The 19570-nt window shown below is 45.0% G+C and overlaps 1 protein-coding gene across 4 annotated transcripts in view; it reads left to right on the top strand.

Moving 5' to 3' along the window:
- The window catches only part of Shisa9 (shisa family member 9), a 292994-nt gene that overhangs the window by 33746 nt on the left and 239678 nt on the right, over window positions 1–19570 (top strand). The window contains exon 3 of one of the 4 annotated variants that reach the window (XM_039087035.2): window positions 543–19570. This exon is cut by the window's right edge and continues 19857 nt beyond it. The exons of the other annotated variants lie outside the window; for them this stretch is intronic. Within the exon in view, the coding sequence (XP_038942963.1) occupies window positions 543–577 (35 nt within the window). The 3' untranslated portion in view covers window positions 578–19570. The remainder of the gene's footprint in view (window positions 1–542) is intronic. 4 annotated transcript variants of the gene reach the window in all.

Genomic DNA, 19570 nt, shown 5'->3' with positions numbered 1-19570 from the left:
GGCTAGTTTGGGGGATCAGTGTTCAGCAGTAGTGTTCAGCGGTAGAGAAACCCTCTGGGAAGTGCATGCTCAGACACATCATCTCTGTCTAATGCTGACCCTGCTCATTTCTCTTATTGTTTTGAGACAGAGCCTCATATGACACAGGCTATCCCTGAATTTACTGTGTAGTAGCTATGGATGCCCTTGAATCTGTGATCCTCCTACCTCCACCTCCTAGATGCTGGGACGATAGGCTTGTGCCAATAATGCCTAGTTTTATACAGTGCTGGGAACTGAACTCAGGGGTTCTTGAGTTCTAGGCAAGCACTCTACCAATTGACCTATGCCCTCAGTCCACCACTCAGTGTTTCTTTCATCAAAGCGTACATGCCAGGGAAGGAGCTTTGCTTCCCCAAAGCCCCATGGATGTCCCCATGCCATGCTTCAGGAGAGTAGCATTATTGATCAGTTTCCCCTCTGTATTGCCTACCTGAAAGACTACAGGGGGAATTGATAACACTGAGACCCTCATCTCCCACTGCCTATTTGGTGTCTTTCAGGTATCTCAGACATATGTACTATGTTGGGAACTTGAAGATCCTGGGGACAGAAACCTAATGCAAGCAGAAAGAGGAATTTTCTGGGCCACATCTGACCTGTAGATGCTGCTAGACATCCAGTGTTTCCAGAACTTTGACTTTGTCTCTTCATCTGTAAACTTTGCAATCCCCCTTGACTTAACTTTCTAGATAGGTTTTTTTCCCTCTGAAATGACCAGATAGCTACTAGTAGGTATAGCCAGGGATTGTGATAATTGCTCCAGATCCAGAGATCCAAGGAGGGAAAGAGGATATTTCTCTACAACTGTGTTGAAAACTACAGAGAGGTTTCTGACTGGCCTGTGGGAAGGAATATGACCTGGGAAACAGTGCTTTGGTTGGCTAGTTACGGGCTGAGGGGTGGGGCTTGAATCAAGTCTGCCCAAACAGGAAGAGGAAGAGGATCTCTGTGCAACAGAAGTGTGTGTGTGTGTGTGTGTGTGTGTGTGTGTTTAAAGGTTAGATCTTTAGAAGCGATTCTAATTACATAACACCAAAAAATCACACACCTCTGTACTAATTTGTATTTTTCCTGTATCCAATGTGTGATTGTTTATTTATATTTTGTTTGCTGCTTCAAATCCTTTGTGAAATGAGGTGGAATAAATAAATGATAAGATGTGTAAACTGACTGGAGAAATAAATCCGTGCATCTTTCCATACAAAAGGAAGGAGGGGTTGACTGAAGCCGCCAAGAGCTGAGCATGTGTCGAATGGGACATTTCCTTCAAAGACTCAGATTGTAAAGCCTTGGTCCTTAACACAAAGTTCAAGCTGGGGTGTTTGGGAGCTCACCATAAGGGCTCTGAGCCAGCTGATGGAGCAGTCCACGGGTGGATTTGTGATTTGTTGGCAGTGTTGGAAGGTGGGAGAAATGAAGAGGAGTCTAGTTGTTAGAGGAAGCAGACTCCTGGACAGCTTCTGTGGAAGGCTGCATCTTGTCTCTAGGCCCTCCTTCACACTCTTCCCTCTTTCTGTTCCTGGGCTGCCAGGAGATGAGTAGCCTCCTCTACCATATGCTGCCTCCCCCATTACCGTGCTCTCCTGAGTTTGCTTCAGGCTCAAGCAATGAAAGCATGAGGACAAACCGACACCCCTGGAACTGTGGGCCAAGGCAAAGCTCCCATTTCCACTGCGTTTCTCAGTCCTTTCACCATGGCAACAGAGTGTATTTGACTGATGCAGAATCTATGAAAGGCTAACAGTTTGTCTCTTGCTGGGCTCTGTGCAGCCAGGACCTCTGTTATGGCCATGGCTGTTGTAAGCTCACACCTACTTGAGCGTGGTGGCACATACCTGTAATATCAGCTCTTGGGAGGCTGAGGCAGGGGGATTATGAATCCAAGGCTGCCTAAGTTATATAATGACTCACTATCTCAAAACCCAAAACCAAATGAAACTAAAAATGCCCCTCCCAAACCCAGTCAAACCAAAAGGCACATTCCTCTACATGTAGATGTCAGGGGCTTACATAATGCCTATCTCACATACAGTTTAATACCAACATTTATGAAGAAGACAATGTCTTGGAGTTCATATCTTTCTCTACCATCCTGCCTTGCACTTAGATGTTCAATAAGTGGTTTTGACTAAATGAACTGGCCCACTCTACACTTCTTTATTTGTGCTGTTTTCTCTGTCTTCTAAACGGCTATATCCTTCATGAGCACATGGATACATGTATCCACATATACATGTATACATACACGTGTGGAGGTATGCAAGCATCTTCAGGCTCTGTTCTTTTTCTTCAGGCTCTGTTAAAGGCATGGAACTTGCCAAATAGACCAAGAGAGCCCTAGAGAGCTGCCTGTTTCTGTCTACACAGGTGCTGAGAACACAAACACAGTCAAAATTAGGTTTTGAAATATGGGTTCTTGGATCAAGCTGGGCTCCCTGTGCTCACAAGATAAACACTTTGTTGACTGAGCCATCTCTCAGGTCTCCAGTTTCTATTCAGGAATATTAAAAAAAATAATTATGTGGGCTTGCTCTCAGATGTCCAGCAAGCGCTCACCAGCCAGCTTTGACATCTCTGTTTTTTTTCCAGAAATGTTGCTGAGCCGAAAGCAATGCTTGCTTATTTATTAATTTTATTTATTTATTTAAATCTATAGTTCTGTAAAGAGAACCCAGAGTCTTGTGCCTACCAAGGCAGCCCTCTACCACTGATCATGCCCCAGGCTGTGGGGAAAAAATCAGCAACAGCATTGTATGCTGAGCTTCCAGGAGGGACCAGGGAGTAGCATGCGGCCATTGGGATGTTAGTAACAGACATGGGTTTGAAAAGTTCTTGGATGGTAGATCTCTGTGAACTGAATCATCTGGGCTTCCTTAGTGCCCAAGTCTTCAGTCAGAAAGCCGCAAGGGACCTATGTGTTTCACACACCATCTTGCCTCCTTGTTGTGCTTGGAAGACTTTTTTGGTGTTCTCATGCTGGCAGCACCACCTCAATTTAGTTCTCCTAGAAGCACACAGATCCTAAGGCAAGGAAAATTCCCCTATTTGGGAGATGTTCTCAGGAAGTGTTGTTAGGGTTGCAGCAAGATAGGGATGTAGTAATGGTGAGTTATCAGTGGGCTATAGCCATTGAGAGCCAGAGAGCAGTGGGAGAAGGACAGAATCTGCCTTCAGTGACAAGAAGGCAAGTATATTCCTAGAGGAGTAGAGGCCCACATAAAGGGGACATGGTTTGGGATAGAGACTTTCTCCAAAGGGTATGTGGCCATGTTGTGGGGCAGTAGCTACTCTATACACAGAAGAAGTACATCTGAGGCCCATTTATAGGGAATCCTTGTATTAGGAAACCAAACCCTTTTTCGGGGAAGTGGACATTCTCAGTGTGCAAAACACAAACACATTCAAAAGCAGTTATTGGCAACATCATAAGTTGGGTCACTTCAGATAAAGTGTAGGGGACAGGTGCTGCCTTTACAGGAGCACCAGAAAGAAAAAAATGTCACCTCCATCCCTGATGTGGGTGAACAGCAAGGGAGATATCACGTGCCTATTAACGGGGACATTGAGACAGAGTCTCTCAAAATCCTGGACTATTTTTAATCAAAAGGAGAACTCAGTGTAAAACATTTGATGTCTTGAAGATAACTCATTGTCAGTAGGCCAATTTAAGTCTCATTAATCACAGGAAGGGAAGAACTCCTGCCCCTTGAAGCTGGTAGTGACCAGCTGTGAGCGGGGCAGGGCGTGTTTCCCATAAATGGAACTCAGGTGTTCTAACTATGCAGAGATGGGGGCGACTGGGCAGGACTTTTCCTGACTCACACTTGACAATCTTTGGCTTTGCAGCTGTCCCTAGATCTAGTTGAGTGGAGGATTGTCACGGACCTCTCTGAGTTAGTTTTGAGGAAACATGAACTTTGAAGCAAGATGGTCTAGTGTCTATTTATTGATTTCCCATCTCTATTTATTGGTTTCCGATTTATTTTTTTCCCAGACAGTAGACTAAGCACTTTGAATGTAAACTTGTACTCTTTATAACACTTCCAAGAGTTGGAGGACTTTGTCTCTTTTAAAGATGTGAAACTTGAAGTTTTCAGATGTTCATACTTGAGAGAGCTGGGATTGGAGCTCTGGTCAAATCAGTTCCAAACCAACCAAGCTCTTTAACTATTGCATGGCAGTGTTTTCAGTGGAGTCTAATCATATCAGTAAGGAGACAATTTACTGATGAGGGAAGCAAGGGCAAATAGAATATACAAGAAAAACCAATACTAAGGGGTTGGGGATTTAGCTCAGTGGTAGAGCGATTGCTTAGGAAGCGCAAGGCCCTGGGTTCGGTCCCCAGCTCCGAAAAAAAAGAACCAAAAAAAAAAAAAAAAAAAGAAAAGAAAACCAATACTAACTATTCATCCTACATGCTCAAAGAAAGTTATTGGTGATACTATTTTGGTATATTGCTGCCTGCATGTGCTTGGACTGTTCTTTTTTTTTTTTTTTTTTTTTTTTCTTTTTTTCGGAGCTGGGGACCGAACCCAGGGCCTTGCGCTTACTAGGCAAGCGCTCTTCCTGGTATATTGCTGTCTTCATGTGCTTGGGCTGTTCTAACTATAAACCACACAAGCCCAGTGGACAGCAGTGGACACTGAGATGCTCAGGCTCTATTGCCAGGCGGGGCCTGCTTTCCCATAGATGGTACCTTGTTGAGTTAAACATGGTGGTGCATGTCTGTGATCCTAGCACTTAGGGGGCAGAAGCAGGACAGGTTTTCAGGCCAGCATGGGTTATACCTCAAGACTGTAGGCAAAACAGTGGTGCCTTCTCACCACTCTGGCATTGTGGAAGAGGCCAGCAGGCTCCCTCAGTCCTGCCTGCTAAGGCCATGAATGATCTTTGTGAGGTCCTGTTCTCATTGTCTAGGGACTTCCCAAAGTCACCATCTCCTCATGCTGTCACTTTGGAGGCCACAATTTCAACATACAAAATTTGGGGGAGACAGAATCATTAAGATCATACCTAAGATCCTTTTAGAATTAACTTCCAATGTCATACTTGGAAAAAAAAGTCACATATCCACATAATAAAACCCAGCATTGTCGTGTTTTTCCTAATGCTCGTTATGCCTCAAACATTTAATTATTGTTGCATATGTTTACAATCCATGCTGTTGAATAACTCCACGGTGTTATTATATGGCTCCAATGCTCTCTTCACCTTCTGTCCCTCCTTCACCCCTCCTCCTCCCTCTCTTCTGTTCCTTCTTTCCTCCTCTTTTCTATTTCTCCTTCCTATTTCCTTCTCCTGTCCTCTTCCTCTTTCCTCATGCTTCCTTCTCTTCTCTTTCAATTCCTCTTTCCTCTCTTGCTGTTCCCTGTCTTTATTATTATGATTTATTATTTTTATTTATTATTTCCATTATTTTTGTTACTATTATTATTTCATGACCCGGAGCTAGAATCTTACAACATAGGCTCTGTTAGCTCCTCCAAATTCTCCTGCTTAGGAGTTCTGGGGCTGTAAGCATGCACCACTGTGCCTGGCTGTTCTGGTTTCTTTATCTTTAAAATGTGAATGATATTTCCAACCTTATAACTTTGTGGAAAGATAGTTACTAGGTGTCTGACATGTGCTAAATATTCAATAAATATTTATTCCTTTATTTCCCTGAACCCAGACAAATTCCCTAGAAGCAGAGCCTGAAATGGGAATTCTTGTGCAAGGCACTTCCTGGGGGAGCACCCCCAGAAGGGCCCTGGAAAGAAGGCATGGTAGTAAGATAGAGGCAGGAGACAAAAAAGGACAGGTCTCAGTTGAGTCCAAACCTTGGCCTGTCCCATGGGGTGAGCTGGAGTGTGAGGTATACCAGTTAGTCATGTGGTTTACCCATGGATTGGCTTTTGATATCTCTGTGACAGTGGTCATTGGTTGTGGGTCCTTGCTGCAGGCAAGGACATGAAACTTTTGCATGTGGTGAGACATCTTCTCTTTAACTATGTGTGATGCTCTTTCCAATATGGCAGTCCAAGCCATGCGTGGCAATGAGGAGGCTGTCTGTGTACACATGTGCCATTGACATAAAATAGACATCAGATTGTGAAGGCTTCATATGAAAAATTGATGTCAACATTATTTTTGCGTGTATTTCTATATGTATGGGTACATGTTTGTGCATATACAAGTGGAGGTCACTAGACAACCGCTGGCCTTATTTTCCAGGCAACATCTACTTTTTTGAGACAGGATGTTTCACTTGCCAGTTAGGCTGGGCTCTCTCGCTGGTGAGCCCCAGGAAAGCCTCCTGCCTCTGTTTCCTTAGCATTGCATTATAAGCACATGCCCCCCACATCAGACCTTTATTTTTTAAATTGAAACACACACACACACACACACACACACACTCTCTCTCTCTCTCTCTCTCTCTCTCTCACACACACACACACACACACACACACACACACACACACACACACTGATGCGTCTGTATTTATTTTAAGGGAAATACCCAGAAAAGCTTAACTTGAAGGTGGTAGATGTAGAAGATGTGGGAAAAAAAATAATCATCAAACCAGCTCCCCAAATATGTGTGACCTCCTCCCTCAGGAGATCTTAGCTCTGTCAGGACTTGGCCTAGGATCCTCATTTTCTGAATTCTTCTCTTTGAGTTTAGAAAAGGTTTGTCTATCTTGCAGGCTTCCAAGACAGAGAATAGTTTGGAGAAGAAAAATACATGCTAGCTTTGTTTCCAGTGTGTCCCCCCCCCCACTCCCATGCCTGCAGATCCCCCAGCCCATATTTCAGTAGTTGATTTCAAAGAGAAGAACCCCACGGAGTGGGTGGGTTAGGCAGCAGTATGCTGAGCAGCAAGGCCGTGCTGATGAGGAAGCAAGCAGTGAGGTACCAGGGGCTGCCCAGCAAGTGGATTGAAGATATGTGGAGGTGGTTGTAGGAAGGAGTAAACAGGAGTCCATCTGCTCCCAGTGTATCAAAGGCTGAGCTTCCCTTGGTCAGGGGTGGCAGAGGATGAGCCTTTTTTCACTGTATGTAGGAAGACACACTTCCTAGTTACAGAAAATGTCAGTCTGGCAATGGGTGTGCCAAATTAGGGGGACGTGAAGTAGAACTGCCTGCAGCAGTCAGACCAAGATGCTGTCGGCCAGCCAGATGCACTGACTCGTCATCACCTAGTGCTGGAGTTACCTTGTCTGCACACTCCTCACCTCCACAGTCATGCATTCAGCTCCAGGAGCCCACCTGGGTAGGGCTTGCCTTCACACATGTGGCTTTTCCCTTGTGGGTCTGAGGATGCAGCTCAGGTCCTCACACTTGCAAGGCCAGTATGTTACTGACCAACCATCTCCCCAGCCTAACACCATTAGTTTTTGTAAGTGAATGATGTCTTGTCATAGTAGCATCTTGAACATAGTGGGCTAAGTTAAGCATTTTGTTAAAATTGACTTGTTTCTTTGTGTTTTATATGTGATTGCTTGGAAATTTGCTTCATCTCTCCCATATCTCTATTGGACAATATCACTCTAGATCAGAAGTGACAAGTCATGTTTTTTAATAAAAAAGTTATTTTAAAGGGAGAGAGAGCAAGTCCTTTGATCTCTGTAGTTCTATAGTTGTGCAAAAGAATCAGACATGGATCAAGTGTAAATGAAAGGGAATGGCTGCATTCCAATAAAACTTTATTTACAAAGTCATTGGGTTTGGCCCCTGAGCTATAGAAAATGACTTTTTGGTGACCTTGCTCTAGAAAATAAATTAGCAAGCTCTGAGTTGCTAGGCTTAATATGGGCTCCAGGAGTTGTGTTCCTGAATTAATGAACTAGTCTGGTGAAAAAAATGGGGGAGACATCAATGGTTCTTTTGGGACTTCTCAGTTATGCATTAGGAGAGGCTGGCTAGCCTGTGAGTCCCAGAAATCTGTTTCTGCCTCCCTAGCTCTTAGGCTCCAAATGTGTGCTCCTCTGCTCAGCTTTTTGCACAGGTGCTGAGGTGCTGGGAGTATACTTCAAGTCCTAGTGCTTCCTGGCTAGCACCTTGCAGACTGATCTCCAGAGCTCCAGAAGGCTTCTAGCATTTTCTCTGTCTTTGTCTTTGGCCCCTAGCTGCCTTGCTTAGCAGTAAGAACTTTACTTCTAATAGCTTGGACCCTAAGATTTTCTCGCCACAGAGGCTAAAGATGGGGAAATGCACAGACGGAAGGAAAACAAAGCCAAACATTTACTCCGTTCTCAGTACTGGAGGGGCGGGACATCTGTACATCAATATGTCCTGGGAGGAGGCTGCTTGCTATTCTGAAGGTCTGGACAACTGGTCTACTGTGGAAGATTGGAGGCGCTGTCTTGAAGACTTAATGATTTTAAAAAATGACATATTCCCCACAGCTTTTTGCTAACACAAACATAAACATACACTTTTTCAATTGAGAGCAATTAACATAGAGTGCCTTAGGCCAGGAAATAATTAATACAAAATTCTGGAGAAACTGCAGCTCCATGGCTCATGTTTTCTCAAGGTGGAATTGCTTTATTGAAATGATCTTGTGATGTCTAGAGACCTTTCTGCAGCCTGCTTAGGCTGGACTCGAATCTCTCCACTGGATCCGTCTATCTCCTCTTGCAGCCCTGTGGCACTGTCCCTCTGTGTAGCTATAGAAAACCTCCCAGAGGGCCCTGCAGCAGACACGTGGTTGATTCTTTCCTAGTTGTTCTCGTGGATGTTGGGGTCCTTGACTCCATTGTTCCCATCCCCCTGTCAAGTGTTTCTGCTCCATGGAGTCAGAATTGACATCTTCCTTCTTGCCTTTCATAAACGTTCATTGAATGCTTACCATGTGCTGAGCCTACGTGAGTCTGGCACAGCGCTTAACTCACACACTGATGGAGAAGAGGACCAGGGAATAGGTCAGTGAAGTATGCAAGGTCAGGGAGTGATAAAGGCTGTGAATACAATAAAGAAGGGAAAAGGAATGTAGTGGTGGTGAAGGTGAGGTGTTCCTCTCAGGAAAAGCAGGCAAAGAACTTCTGGAGGAGATACCCTCCCAGGATGCTTGACAAAATTGGAACAGAAGCAGATTCTCCAGTGACCACTCTGCACTGCCTCTTACCCAGCCACTTGTCTGTCTGACGGACATCCTCTTGTTAATGTCTTGACCACACAGAGAAGTAGAACTACGAGACTGACACACAGCAGATGAGACACTCAAACTCAGGAAGATGATGTCTTTATCTCAAGGGCACCTAGTCCATCAGTGTGCAGATGGGGTTTGAACCCAGACACCGGGCCTCAAGTGCTCTTAGTCAACTGCAGGTATAAAGACTGGGTGAGCAGAACTTTTAGTTACCATGGCACAAAATGGAGAGAAACGGCTGAGAATGGGAAAAATTTATTTTACCTTGTGATTTCAGGGGACTTGGTATATTTGGTTGGCTCTGAATTTCTGGGCCTGAAGTGGAACTGAGCTCCAAGAATTGAAGGACATGGTGAAGCCAGCTGCTCATATGTCCATGAGGACACAGAAGAAGCAGGAAGGGCTGGGGCATGACCCTTCTTTCCATCGGTGTGCCCTGCCTTTTTCCTCATTTCCATCACATTTCCAAAACGCCCTCTCATGAGTCCCCATGAATGGCTTAATCAACCGCCATGATTTCAGAGCTCTCAGCAACCCTAATCATCTCTCAGTTCTGGTGCAAGCCTTCAACCTACGAGCATTAGGAAGTAAACTTTACATTCAAACCATAAGAAAGACATTGGTTTATTGAATATTTGATTCCTTGACTTATTGTCACCTTTCGCTCCTAGAGAGCCATTGATCAGTAAATGCTCAGCACGTTTAGGTAAGTCAAGTGAAGAAATTGAAAGGAAGATTGGAATCTGACCTAGCTAATAAATACATCAGGCATGTTCATACATGCCTGTTCATACATGCAATCATACATCATGTTGGAGAGCATCCCTTCTCCTCCTTCTCTTTATCCAACTCGCTCCTTCTTCTCATTAAAAGGTGAAACCACACAGGAAATCATCCCCCACCCCCACCACCAGTGATTTCTCTGTTAGGATTTATGCTTCTACAGTGGTGGCTTGTAACTTTTAGCAGCTTATAAAATCGGTCCCTGGGGTGGCCATTGGAAACCCTTCCTGAGACACCCTTTCGGTGTGCTTTGTCTCAGCTTGCTCAAGATGCTGTAGTGAAACACCGCAGACTGGGCGGCTTGTCTACAGCTGACATGTATTGCTTGCAGCTCCGAGGTCCAGGCACCAGTGTAGCTGGGTTCTAGGCTGCAGACTGGCAACTTCTCTAGTGCCAGAGAGTGTGGAGAGGAAAGCAAGGTGACCAATGACTTATTTAAGGACACTCATTCCATTCATGAGAGTTCTACCATTGTGACCTCACCTAGTCTTAATTATCTCTGCAAAGCCCTACCTAATTTGTGGAGATTCACTATAGGGTTTTTGTGGAGACAGATAAACAACGGTCTACAGCACAGTGCTGTAATGAAACCCAAGACCAGGGCTGAAATACCAGGTGCTTATAACACTTCTCACTTGTAACCTAATTATCTCCACAGCCCTATCTGTAAATACTGTTATGTTGAGTATTAGGGCTTGCATTAGTGACAGATAGTCCACAGAAGCGATCTAAAGAGGAAAAGTTTTGTTTTGACCTGCAGTTCAGAGGGAACTTTGACCATCTTGGTGGAGGTAGAGGTAGGTGATTCCAGACTAGAGGGAGCCTGTGGTGTGAGTTGCTCACAGCTTATGGATCAGAAAGTCCACACAAAATGGGAGATCGACCTCAGGTATAATCCTCAAGGCCTGTGTGCTGTATCTGTCAGCCAGACCTGACTTCCTAGAGCCTCCACTTCCTCTCCAAACAGCACTGTTATCCGGCAGCCAGGTGCTCAGGCTCACAGAGAAAGAGAGCTTCAGTGCACGTGCTTTATGGAGTAGAGTGGGACAGAGACATTTGATCCACAGTGCAGGTGCGATTTGAGTTTTCTTTGACTTTTTCTTCTTAAGATTTATTTTATTTGTGCATGCATATGTATGTGTACATGTGCGTGCATGTGTGTGTTTGTGTGTATGTATATGTTTGTGTGTGTATGTGTGTATGTGTGTATGTGTTTGTATGTGTGTTTGTGTGTGTGTATGTGCTTGTATGTGTGTGTATGTGTATATGTGTGTGTGTATGTGTGTGTATGTGTTTGTGTGTGTGTGTGTGTGTGTGTGTGTGTGTGTGTGCACGCACATGGGTCCTGATGCCAAAAGAGGGCATTAGATGCTCTGGAGGTGGAATATTAGGTGGTTTTGAGCTACCCGCTGTGGGTGCTGGGAATAAACTTCCGTCTTCTGTGTTAGTGGTGAGTGATTGTAAGTACTGAGCCATTTCTCTAGCCTTAAGCATCCTTTGACTGAAACTGAGTAGAGGACCTACATTCCCCTAGTACCTTTCTTCTCTCTTCCAGATCTGCTCCTGAATCACCTCTCCAGATATTTCAATTCCAAGGACGCACTGTTTGTAAAAATTCTCTGATCTAACCCAGTTGTTCTGTAGATGAGGTGTTTTATTATTTTTTTATTTATTTTTTTTTAGATGAGGTGTTTTATAATGTGGACACACTCTACAGATTTTCTAGTTTCCTGTTGCTGGACAGTTGTTGCTTCTGCTTTCCGCTGTTCTAACTAAATTATGATAGCCTTCCCTCCCAGTGCTCCCAGTCTGTGTGTACCCACAAGTTCCCCTTAGGCAACACCTCAGAAGTAAAAATCACTTTTGATTCCTGGCCTGTTGAAATTACTTTCTGAAGTCTGGCATTTTATTTTGTATGTCAGGAAAAAATTAGCACCGAGTGTGGCCCTGGGTTCAGAAGTGTGTGCTGGACATGATGCAGCTTCATAACAGATGTCCTGGGGTTACGCTGGGAGCCACGCTCTGTTGCCAGGTCAAACTCATGCCTGCTGATAATGCTATTTTGTATTTGCAATCCTTTTTTTTTTCTGTTTTTTAAAAATCGTTTTCATCTGTTGTGCAACAGTCACGGCATGAAGTCAGTGGGAGGAGATGGATATAACTTCCAAAGATCGTAGAGTATACTGAGATTTAAAGAGGTTAAGTGACTCGTGAAGCTTGTGTATGGAGTAAATGGGAGTACTAGAGACTGCATCAGTCAGCTATTAGTGACAACAGTGCTGTATAACAAATAGCCCCAGCTCAGCAACTTATGTCAACAAAGAGCAAGAGGTTCCCTGGTAGCAAGAGACATTAGAATATTCTCTCAATATTAACAAAAAGCAGAGATGCTCAAGTTCCTTTAGAAAATGACGAAGTATTTTCATACAACATATACAGTCCTCCTGTAAGCTGAAATGGTCTCTGGATCACTTTGAACATTTACCATAATCTAAATGCTATGGAAAGAGTTGTTATATCCTTATGACATAATCTAAGGAAAATGTCTGTTTTCAGTATACATAATTTTTTATAAAACCTTTTTACAACTAGCATTTTCTTTATTCTTTGAAAAGATTCATGCAATTTCATACATACAGGGTATCTGGATTGCATTCATACCTACCTGTTCCCTCCAACTTCCACAAGACTCCCCCAACACATATACCTCCAAAATTTACTTAACCAATTAACTAATTATTAATTTATAACCAACCGAGTCCAGTCACTGCTGCTAACTGGTGTAGGAGCATTGGTGTAGGGTCATCTATTGAAGCATGGACAAGCTACTTAATTTTTAAAACTGTTATTAATTTAAATTATTTATTTTGTGTGTATATATGCATGGACTTTTGCATGCCACACCATACATATGGTGGCCAGAGATTTTTTTTCCTTCCTGGGGGTGACAGGAATCAAACTCATGTAGGCCTTACAGCAGGCACCCTTACCTGCTGAGAGCCATGTCCCCTGCTCATACATGCTTTTGACTTGAAGGCTGGATGCCGCTGAAGGGGTTTCATCCGCCTGTGAATTGACTTTGAGGAGTGGCTTTAGATGATTTCAGAAAGGTCAGAATGGCTAGGCAACAGGGGTCCGAGCCACAGTGATGCCATGTGACGTCAGAAAGGAAGAACTGAAGCCACAGTCCACCGGCACCAGAAGGAAAGCTGCTCTTTATTGTGATGGGAAATGACCAGAAGGCTGTATGTAGGAGAGACATCATCCGGTTTAAGAGCTTATTTGGTTTGTTTGTTCAGCTCTGGATCCTGTGACTCCTTTATAAAAGACAACCTATAAGTTCTTTATTTGGCTAATAATGAATTTGATCTCAAGGAGAGCACTGAGAGCTAGGAGCCACCAGGGAGGTGCTGAGCCTCTCCCAGTGGGTGAGTCTCACTGGTTCATTGGTCACATCATAGAATCATTCTACTCTCTGAGGAAATACTTGCTGAACACTCTCCCTCTTGGATTAGCACTGGGAAAGACTGGCTGGAACCTTCACATGAAACCCTAGTCTTAATCCTCCATTGTAGCACTCAGAAAAACTGGGCCATACCTGGTTCCCAGACTCCTGGGTCTAATCACCAGGAAAGAAGGAAGCAATTGTTATTAGAGCTGTCCATCTTCCATTTACTCTCTGAGTTCCATTGTGTATCAGAGAAAACTGAGGCTTAGAGGACACAAAATGAGCATCAGTCAGGTAGACATAGACCCCATGTGCTATCCCTATGCTCTGCCCCCAGCTCTGCCCCCAGGCCCTGCCCACATGCTCCACCCACATGCTCACCTTTAGGCCAACAATCTCTGTACTCTAAATATGGAGTTTGGATAAGAAAACTAATGATGCTTATTTTGAATTAAAAAAATGCCCTTTTCACAATTAAAAACCAGCCACACAAAGTGAGTTTACATTGAAAATTAACTGTTCACATGTAAAAGGTTCCCCCTTCAGGAGTAAGCATTATGACTTCTAATTATACAGTAGCCGGCACTACATATTTATGGAATCTTTGAAGAACTGTTATAAATAGGTCTGAGCAGGGCTTGCATTCCCTGTGTTTACTTGCCTGGTGTGCCCATTGGCATTTGGCCCTGATCTTGTTCAGCCTTGAACTCTAGTTATGTTCTCTTATGCTAATGAGTCATCTCCCAAGACTCCCAAGACAGGGTGTTCTCTGTATATTGTTCTCTTTTTCTCTGTCACGGGACTACACACAGTCTGGGGCACTGGCTAATAAATCCGTTGTTCCTCTTCCCTCTGCTCTGTCCGTGACCTCCCGTCTTCTGTCTACTTTATTCTCCATCCCTCCCACTCCCTTGCCTTCTCCTCTTCTTCCTTCTCCTTCCCCATTTCTTTCCTACCTCTCCCCTTTCTTTCCTGCATGTTCTCTCTCTCCTTATCCCCTTTCCTTCTACAATCATTTTTATAAAGTGATTAATGTTTTGGCTAGAGAGCCAGTGACAGGTCCTGCTGAGACACTAGGTATGTAAGAACACGTAGTATACAAGTATGGGGATCTAAGTTCAAATCCTTAGCACCCACAGAAACATTTTTTACTTGTTCCTCTGATCCCTGCACTGTGGGAGGCAAAGACTAGCTCATCACTGGGTCTTGTGGACTACCAGTTTACCTTCAGGTTCAGTGAGAGATTCTGTCTGAAGGGAATAAGGCAGGGGAGTTACAGAATGGGACACCTGGCTTTATTCCTGGACTTTTGTGTGTGCCATGGGTACATGCACACCCCTGCCCCACAATGATTCAGTGATGACTTAGACGGAATATGGTTATCAATGGTTTCCATCAATGGTTCCCACCTATGATCATTTTAAGTATTCCTTAGATTGATACTGAGTGTGTGTGTGTGTGTGTGTGTGTGTGTGTGTGTGTGTGTGTGTTATATACTTGTTCATATCTTCATATGTATGTAGCTATGCATGCAGGTGTTACCTTGGTGTTTCAACCATTTATTAAGCAAGGAGCTTCCATAGACATCTTCTCAACACCATAACACTAATAACATTATGTCACCAGGGGGCATTTGTGTAGAGAGCTGCCCCAGTTGGAGGCTGAGGCCATCTGACTCTATTAAGCACATACTTGTGCTGGGCACCAGCCATGCACCCATGAGCATTCTTAGCACAGCCTGTCAATGCCATGCTTGAGCGTGACAATGGAAGCACAGGACGGTGAGATGAACTGTCCAAGGTCACCTTTGGAAGGCACCCTGCGGAAAGTCATCTAGGAATCTGATGGTTACTGGCGGAGTGTGTATTTTGTGTAGTATATATTCAGTGTCGGGGTATTCTAGAATATTCCAAGGAATGAATGAGACAAAGACTAATTCTCTGAAGGGTTGGACACACACCCATTACTGCTATTCAGCATAACGGGAGTTGTAAGTAAGAAAAGGGCCAGGCCCAAGTGAACTACAGAGTTACAGGAGAGAGGAGTCCGGGGAGGCTTTCTGAAAGAGGAGCAGCTGCCTTGTAAGGCCCTGAGCCAGGGTTTGACAGGCAGGTGGAGTGTAGAGAGCCTTGGCAGAGGGAGGGACCAGAGTATGCAAAGGTGTGGACTTGGCAGTGGAGAAATCAGGAAGGAAATGCAAATGCTCTGGAGGTGACATCTGGATGGGGCTGGAGAAGTAGGAGGAGCCAGGTCAGGTAGGACCTGGTCTGGGTCTGTCCGTGAGGGGAAACTATATATCCTAGCTTACTTTCTCACTTAACCGGGCAGTTAGCATGTTCCAGCCTTGGTGCTAGGGCTTCACGGTGTGTATTTTGGGCGTGTTGGGCATGCATACAGATGATGCACATTTGACTTGTGCCGAGATAGAAGGAAGACCAGAATAGAGTTGTATAGTGAGATAACAAGCAGCCAGCAAGGGAGTCTGTCTTAGAGGACGTGTGTGTGGATCGGAGGAGGGGAGTCAATGGAGAGAGCAGTTGGTAAGGCTGTTGGCAGGGGTGGGAAGGGCCTAAGGTCCAGAGGCACGATGCAGTGGTGTGTCCGTGTGAGGACAGCAGTGACCAAAAGTAGAGATGAGGAGTTGGGGGACACCCTGGGGACCAATCTCCATAAAGAGAGATGGAACTGAAGAAGAGGATGAGACCCCACAAAGTTCAGGATTCTAACAGATAGAGTCCCACCATCCTGCCCAAGAGCGACCTGGGAAACGGCCCCAGAAAGCACAGGAGCACACAGCACTAGGACTCTTTCTCCAGTCACTGCTCTCCCACGAGCCACATGGTACCATAGGTGCAGGCTTCAGTGAGCACCACTGTTTGAGCAGCTATTGCGTGTATCTGCACATACTTGCCCAGTGAGTCCTGTATTCCTGCACAGCTAGGACTGAACACCAAGAGACCTGGCCTTGGCCTAGGAAGAGTAATTAAAGTAGGATCAGTCTGGCCTGCCCTGTGGTGATGTCAGTGCAAAGCTCCCAGCACGGAGGCCTCTGGCTGGGGCTGGACTTGTTTCCTGAGGCCTGGCACTCTGCCTGTCTTGTCTGCACAAGCCAGGCTCTCTCTAGCCAGATGGAGGCCAGTCCCTTCTATCACCTGACCATGGTGTACTGGGGCCATGCAGCCGCCGCCATTGCATACACAAGGTGCCCGTTTCCAGTTTCCTAGAAGGCAGGAAGGGAAATGATGCTCAAAGAGGCCCAGGAACGTGTCCATGGACTGTAGGATAGACTCGGGCTCTACCCCAGCTCCGTGGTCTCTGCGCCTCTGATCTTTCTGAGGTTATTCTGTTCTTTCAGTTGTGCGAATCATGTTTTCCATGTTCCCATGCTTATGGCTGAGTACTATACCCATCTCAGATTTAAGCATCAAAGTCCCGACCTCCACTCTTCCTGTTCAGAGGGCCATAGGGAGGGGTTGTGTGAAGTGAGCTGATAAGGACAGACCTCCTATGAGGATAGAAGAAGAGGGACCAGAGTTTCGCCTATTCCGTCCTTTGCATATATAATAGGAGGGGACAGAAAGAGAAGCCCTCACTAGGAACCAAACCAGCCATTGATTTGGTTTCCACTCTTGAGTGTCTAGACATCACTGTTATTTATGCTCCCACTTTAGGGTGTTTTACTAAAGCACCCCTAGCTGGCTAAGATAACAAGCACATAGTGCCTTACCACTTGGAGACAATATCTCTCCCAGCAGTGCTGAGTGCTGGCCATTTCGGCCATCTGGCTTCTCCATCCAGGGTCTGGTCTCTTTAATCTCTTACGGTCTAGCACATTTCCTCCACGGGGGTGTTGAGCGAGGCCTGCAGGGAATGTGCTTCCTAACACTGGACTCTAGTCCTGTGGCTGGGCCTGGTCTATGGCCTCCTAGCCTTCTCTGTATGCTACTTGAGGCACCCTGCTCCCACCAAACCCCTCTTTGCTTGGGTCACATGGCTGTATCTGTTGCTTTCACTGCAATGGGAGGCTGGCAGCAGCCATAGGCGGGGCACCACCAAGCTATGCTTGCTTAATTGTCAGATGATCACCTGTTGCAAGTGAGGTGCCAGGCATGTGTAATCTGTGAAGAATGTGGAACCGGCATCAAGGCAGAGGGATATGAAATAAAAAAGAAAAGAAAGGAAAACAATTACAAACCTAAGCCCTCCAACAAAACGTGAGGTTTGGAGGCCAGAGGTCAGGCTGCTTTGACCTCCGGGGGCTTGTCTTGAGTGGCAGAGATGCTGCTTTGGCTTAACATTGACTACTTGTAAGTCACGGAGACAGACACAACCTTAGAGAGGAGAGGGCCATTTTGGCTCAGAGAGAGTTGAGTTCAGCTCGTCACAAAGGGTGGGGCAGGTGAGAGTGAAATGTACGTTCACATCAAGGCTCCAGCAAAGACTCTCAGCTACAGACGTGCCCTTCGTGGGCCTTCTCCGTGACTCCCATCTGCCCATTTTCCAAGTAATTCAAGGGGATAATAGCTACTACTATCCCCTGTCATTCTGCAGACGAGGAGACCAAGAGGTAACTAGTTCTCGGTTACAGGAAAGTGCTCAGCCCCATGTCTTTCCTCTTTCCGGGTCCCATGGGTGTAACAAGTGGAGTGTAACAGGGATGGCGATTTCAAGCTGAACTGCAGGGTATGACACTGTGGCCCCCAGTTACAGTCCCTCCCTCTAGTCTGCATGGATTGGGCTTAGAAACTCAAGTCACAGCCTCATCATAAACTCAGTTGAAGCCTCCCTATGAAGAAGGAGCCTTCAAGGGACCGTTGTCTTAGCACTGATCATGGCTCTCACCAGCTGCTGGAGATGTGCTGGTCTCTACTCAACACCAGATGGATCAAGAATTAGTTCATTATCAGATCTAGTCTGAGACACTGAGTTTAAAGGCAACCATGGGACCATGATACAGCAAAGCCATTCTTAAAATGATATAAGAACGTGTGCATGGTTTTCAAGATCCAAGTCCTTGGTGCATAGTGGACACTAAACAAATATCTATTACCTATCCAGATAAAACAGGTTCCAAAATAACAACATGCATCATTATAGGTATGACATAACGGAACAAGTCAGTATATTAACCAAGATAGTTTTCCCCATTTGACAACAAAGTTAACAATAATGAGAGAACAGAGTTTATTATCTAAATAACTAAATGTCCAAAAGCATCATGGGGTTAAGGAATGGTTTGATCTACCCCTGCCAGTGTTAGCATTACACGAGGGTGCATTATACAACCTACCTGTTTGAAGTCTGCTGAGTGGCTTGGTCAAGGGTAATATTTTACAGACACATCATCTGGTTTGAAATGGAAAGGGTTCACAGATTTCCCAGATTTTCTGCAACATGGAGATGGGCAGAGTTAAAGAACATTGCGAGGCAAGGACGTTTCTCACTCTCTTCACCTCAGAGAAGTCACTGGAGCTCACCAAGAAGCCAGAGTAGAATTTCTGCCCTGTTTATAGCTTGGTATTGTCAGAAATCCCAAATGTGCAAAAATGGATGGCTGCATGTTGTAGCCATGGGAACTAATAAACATAATAATCGTGGTGATTTAAAAAATAGGAGTCTAGGCTGATTCATTCACATATTCATCTGTACCCATATCTATATCCATATGGATGTATATCTCTCTCTCCGAATAAGCAATGCCAACAGCAGCAGCGTTGAGAGTGTTTGTGGGCATGCACGTTATGTGCAAGTACATGCATATGGATAGGAGAGGTCAACATCAGGTGCCATTCCTCAGGCAACTTCCCTCTTATATTTTGAGACAGGGTATGTTACTGGCACTGGGGATTCACTAGGAAGGCTGATCAGTGAGTCTCAGGGATCTCCCTGTCTCCCCTGTTCAATGCTGGGATTAAAAGTGCACACATGTGACGTTTTCACATAGGTTTAGGATCAAACGCTGCTCCCCATGCTTCAGAGTAAAGATTTTATATGCTGAGTGATCTCCCAGACCGACAACATATTTGTATACCTGTAGCCATGCGTTTCCCCTGGAGGTCCCTTCTTATTCCTTGATAGTTTCCTCTTATTTCTCTCAGCCTCTGTCTCTGTCTGTCTCTGTCTCTGTCTCTCTGTGTCTGTCTGTCTGTCTGTCTGTCTCTGTC

This window comes from Rattus norvegicus, chromosome 10 (assembly GCF_036323735.1).
Source record: "Rattus norvegicus strain BN/NHsdMcwi chromosome 10, GRCr8, whole genome shotgun sequence".
Classification (NCBI taxonomy): Eukaryota; Metazoa; Chordata; class Mammalia; order Rodentia; family Muridae; genus Rattus; species Rattus norvegicus.
This window is presented reverse-complemented; position numbering and strand designations above follow the sequence as displayed.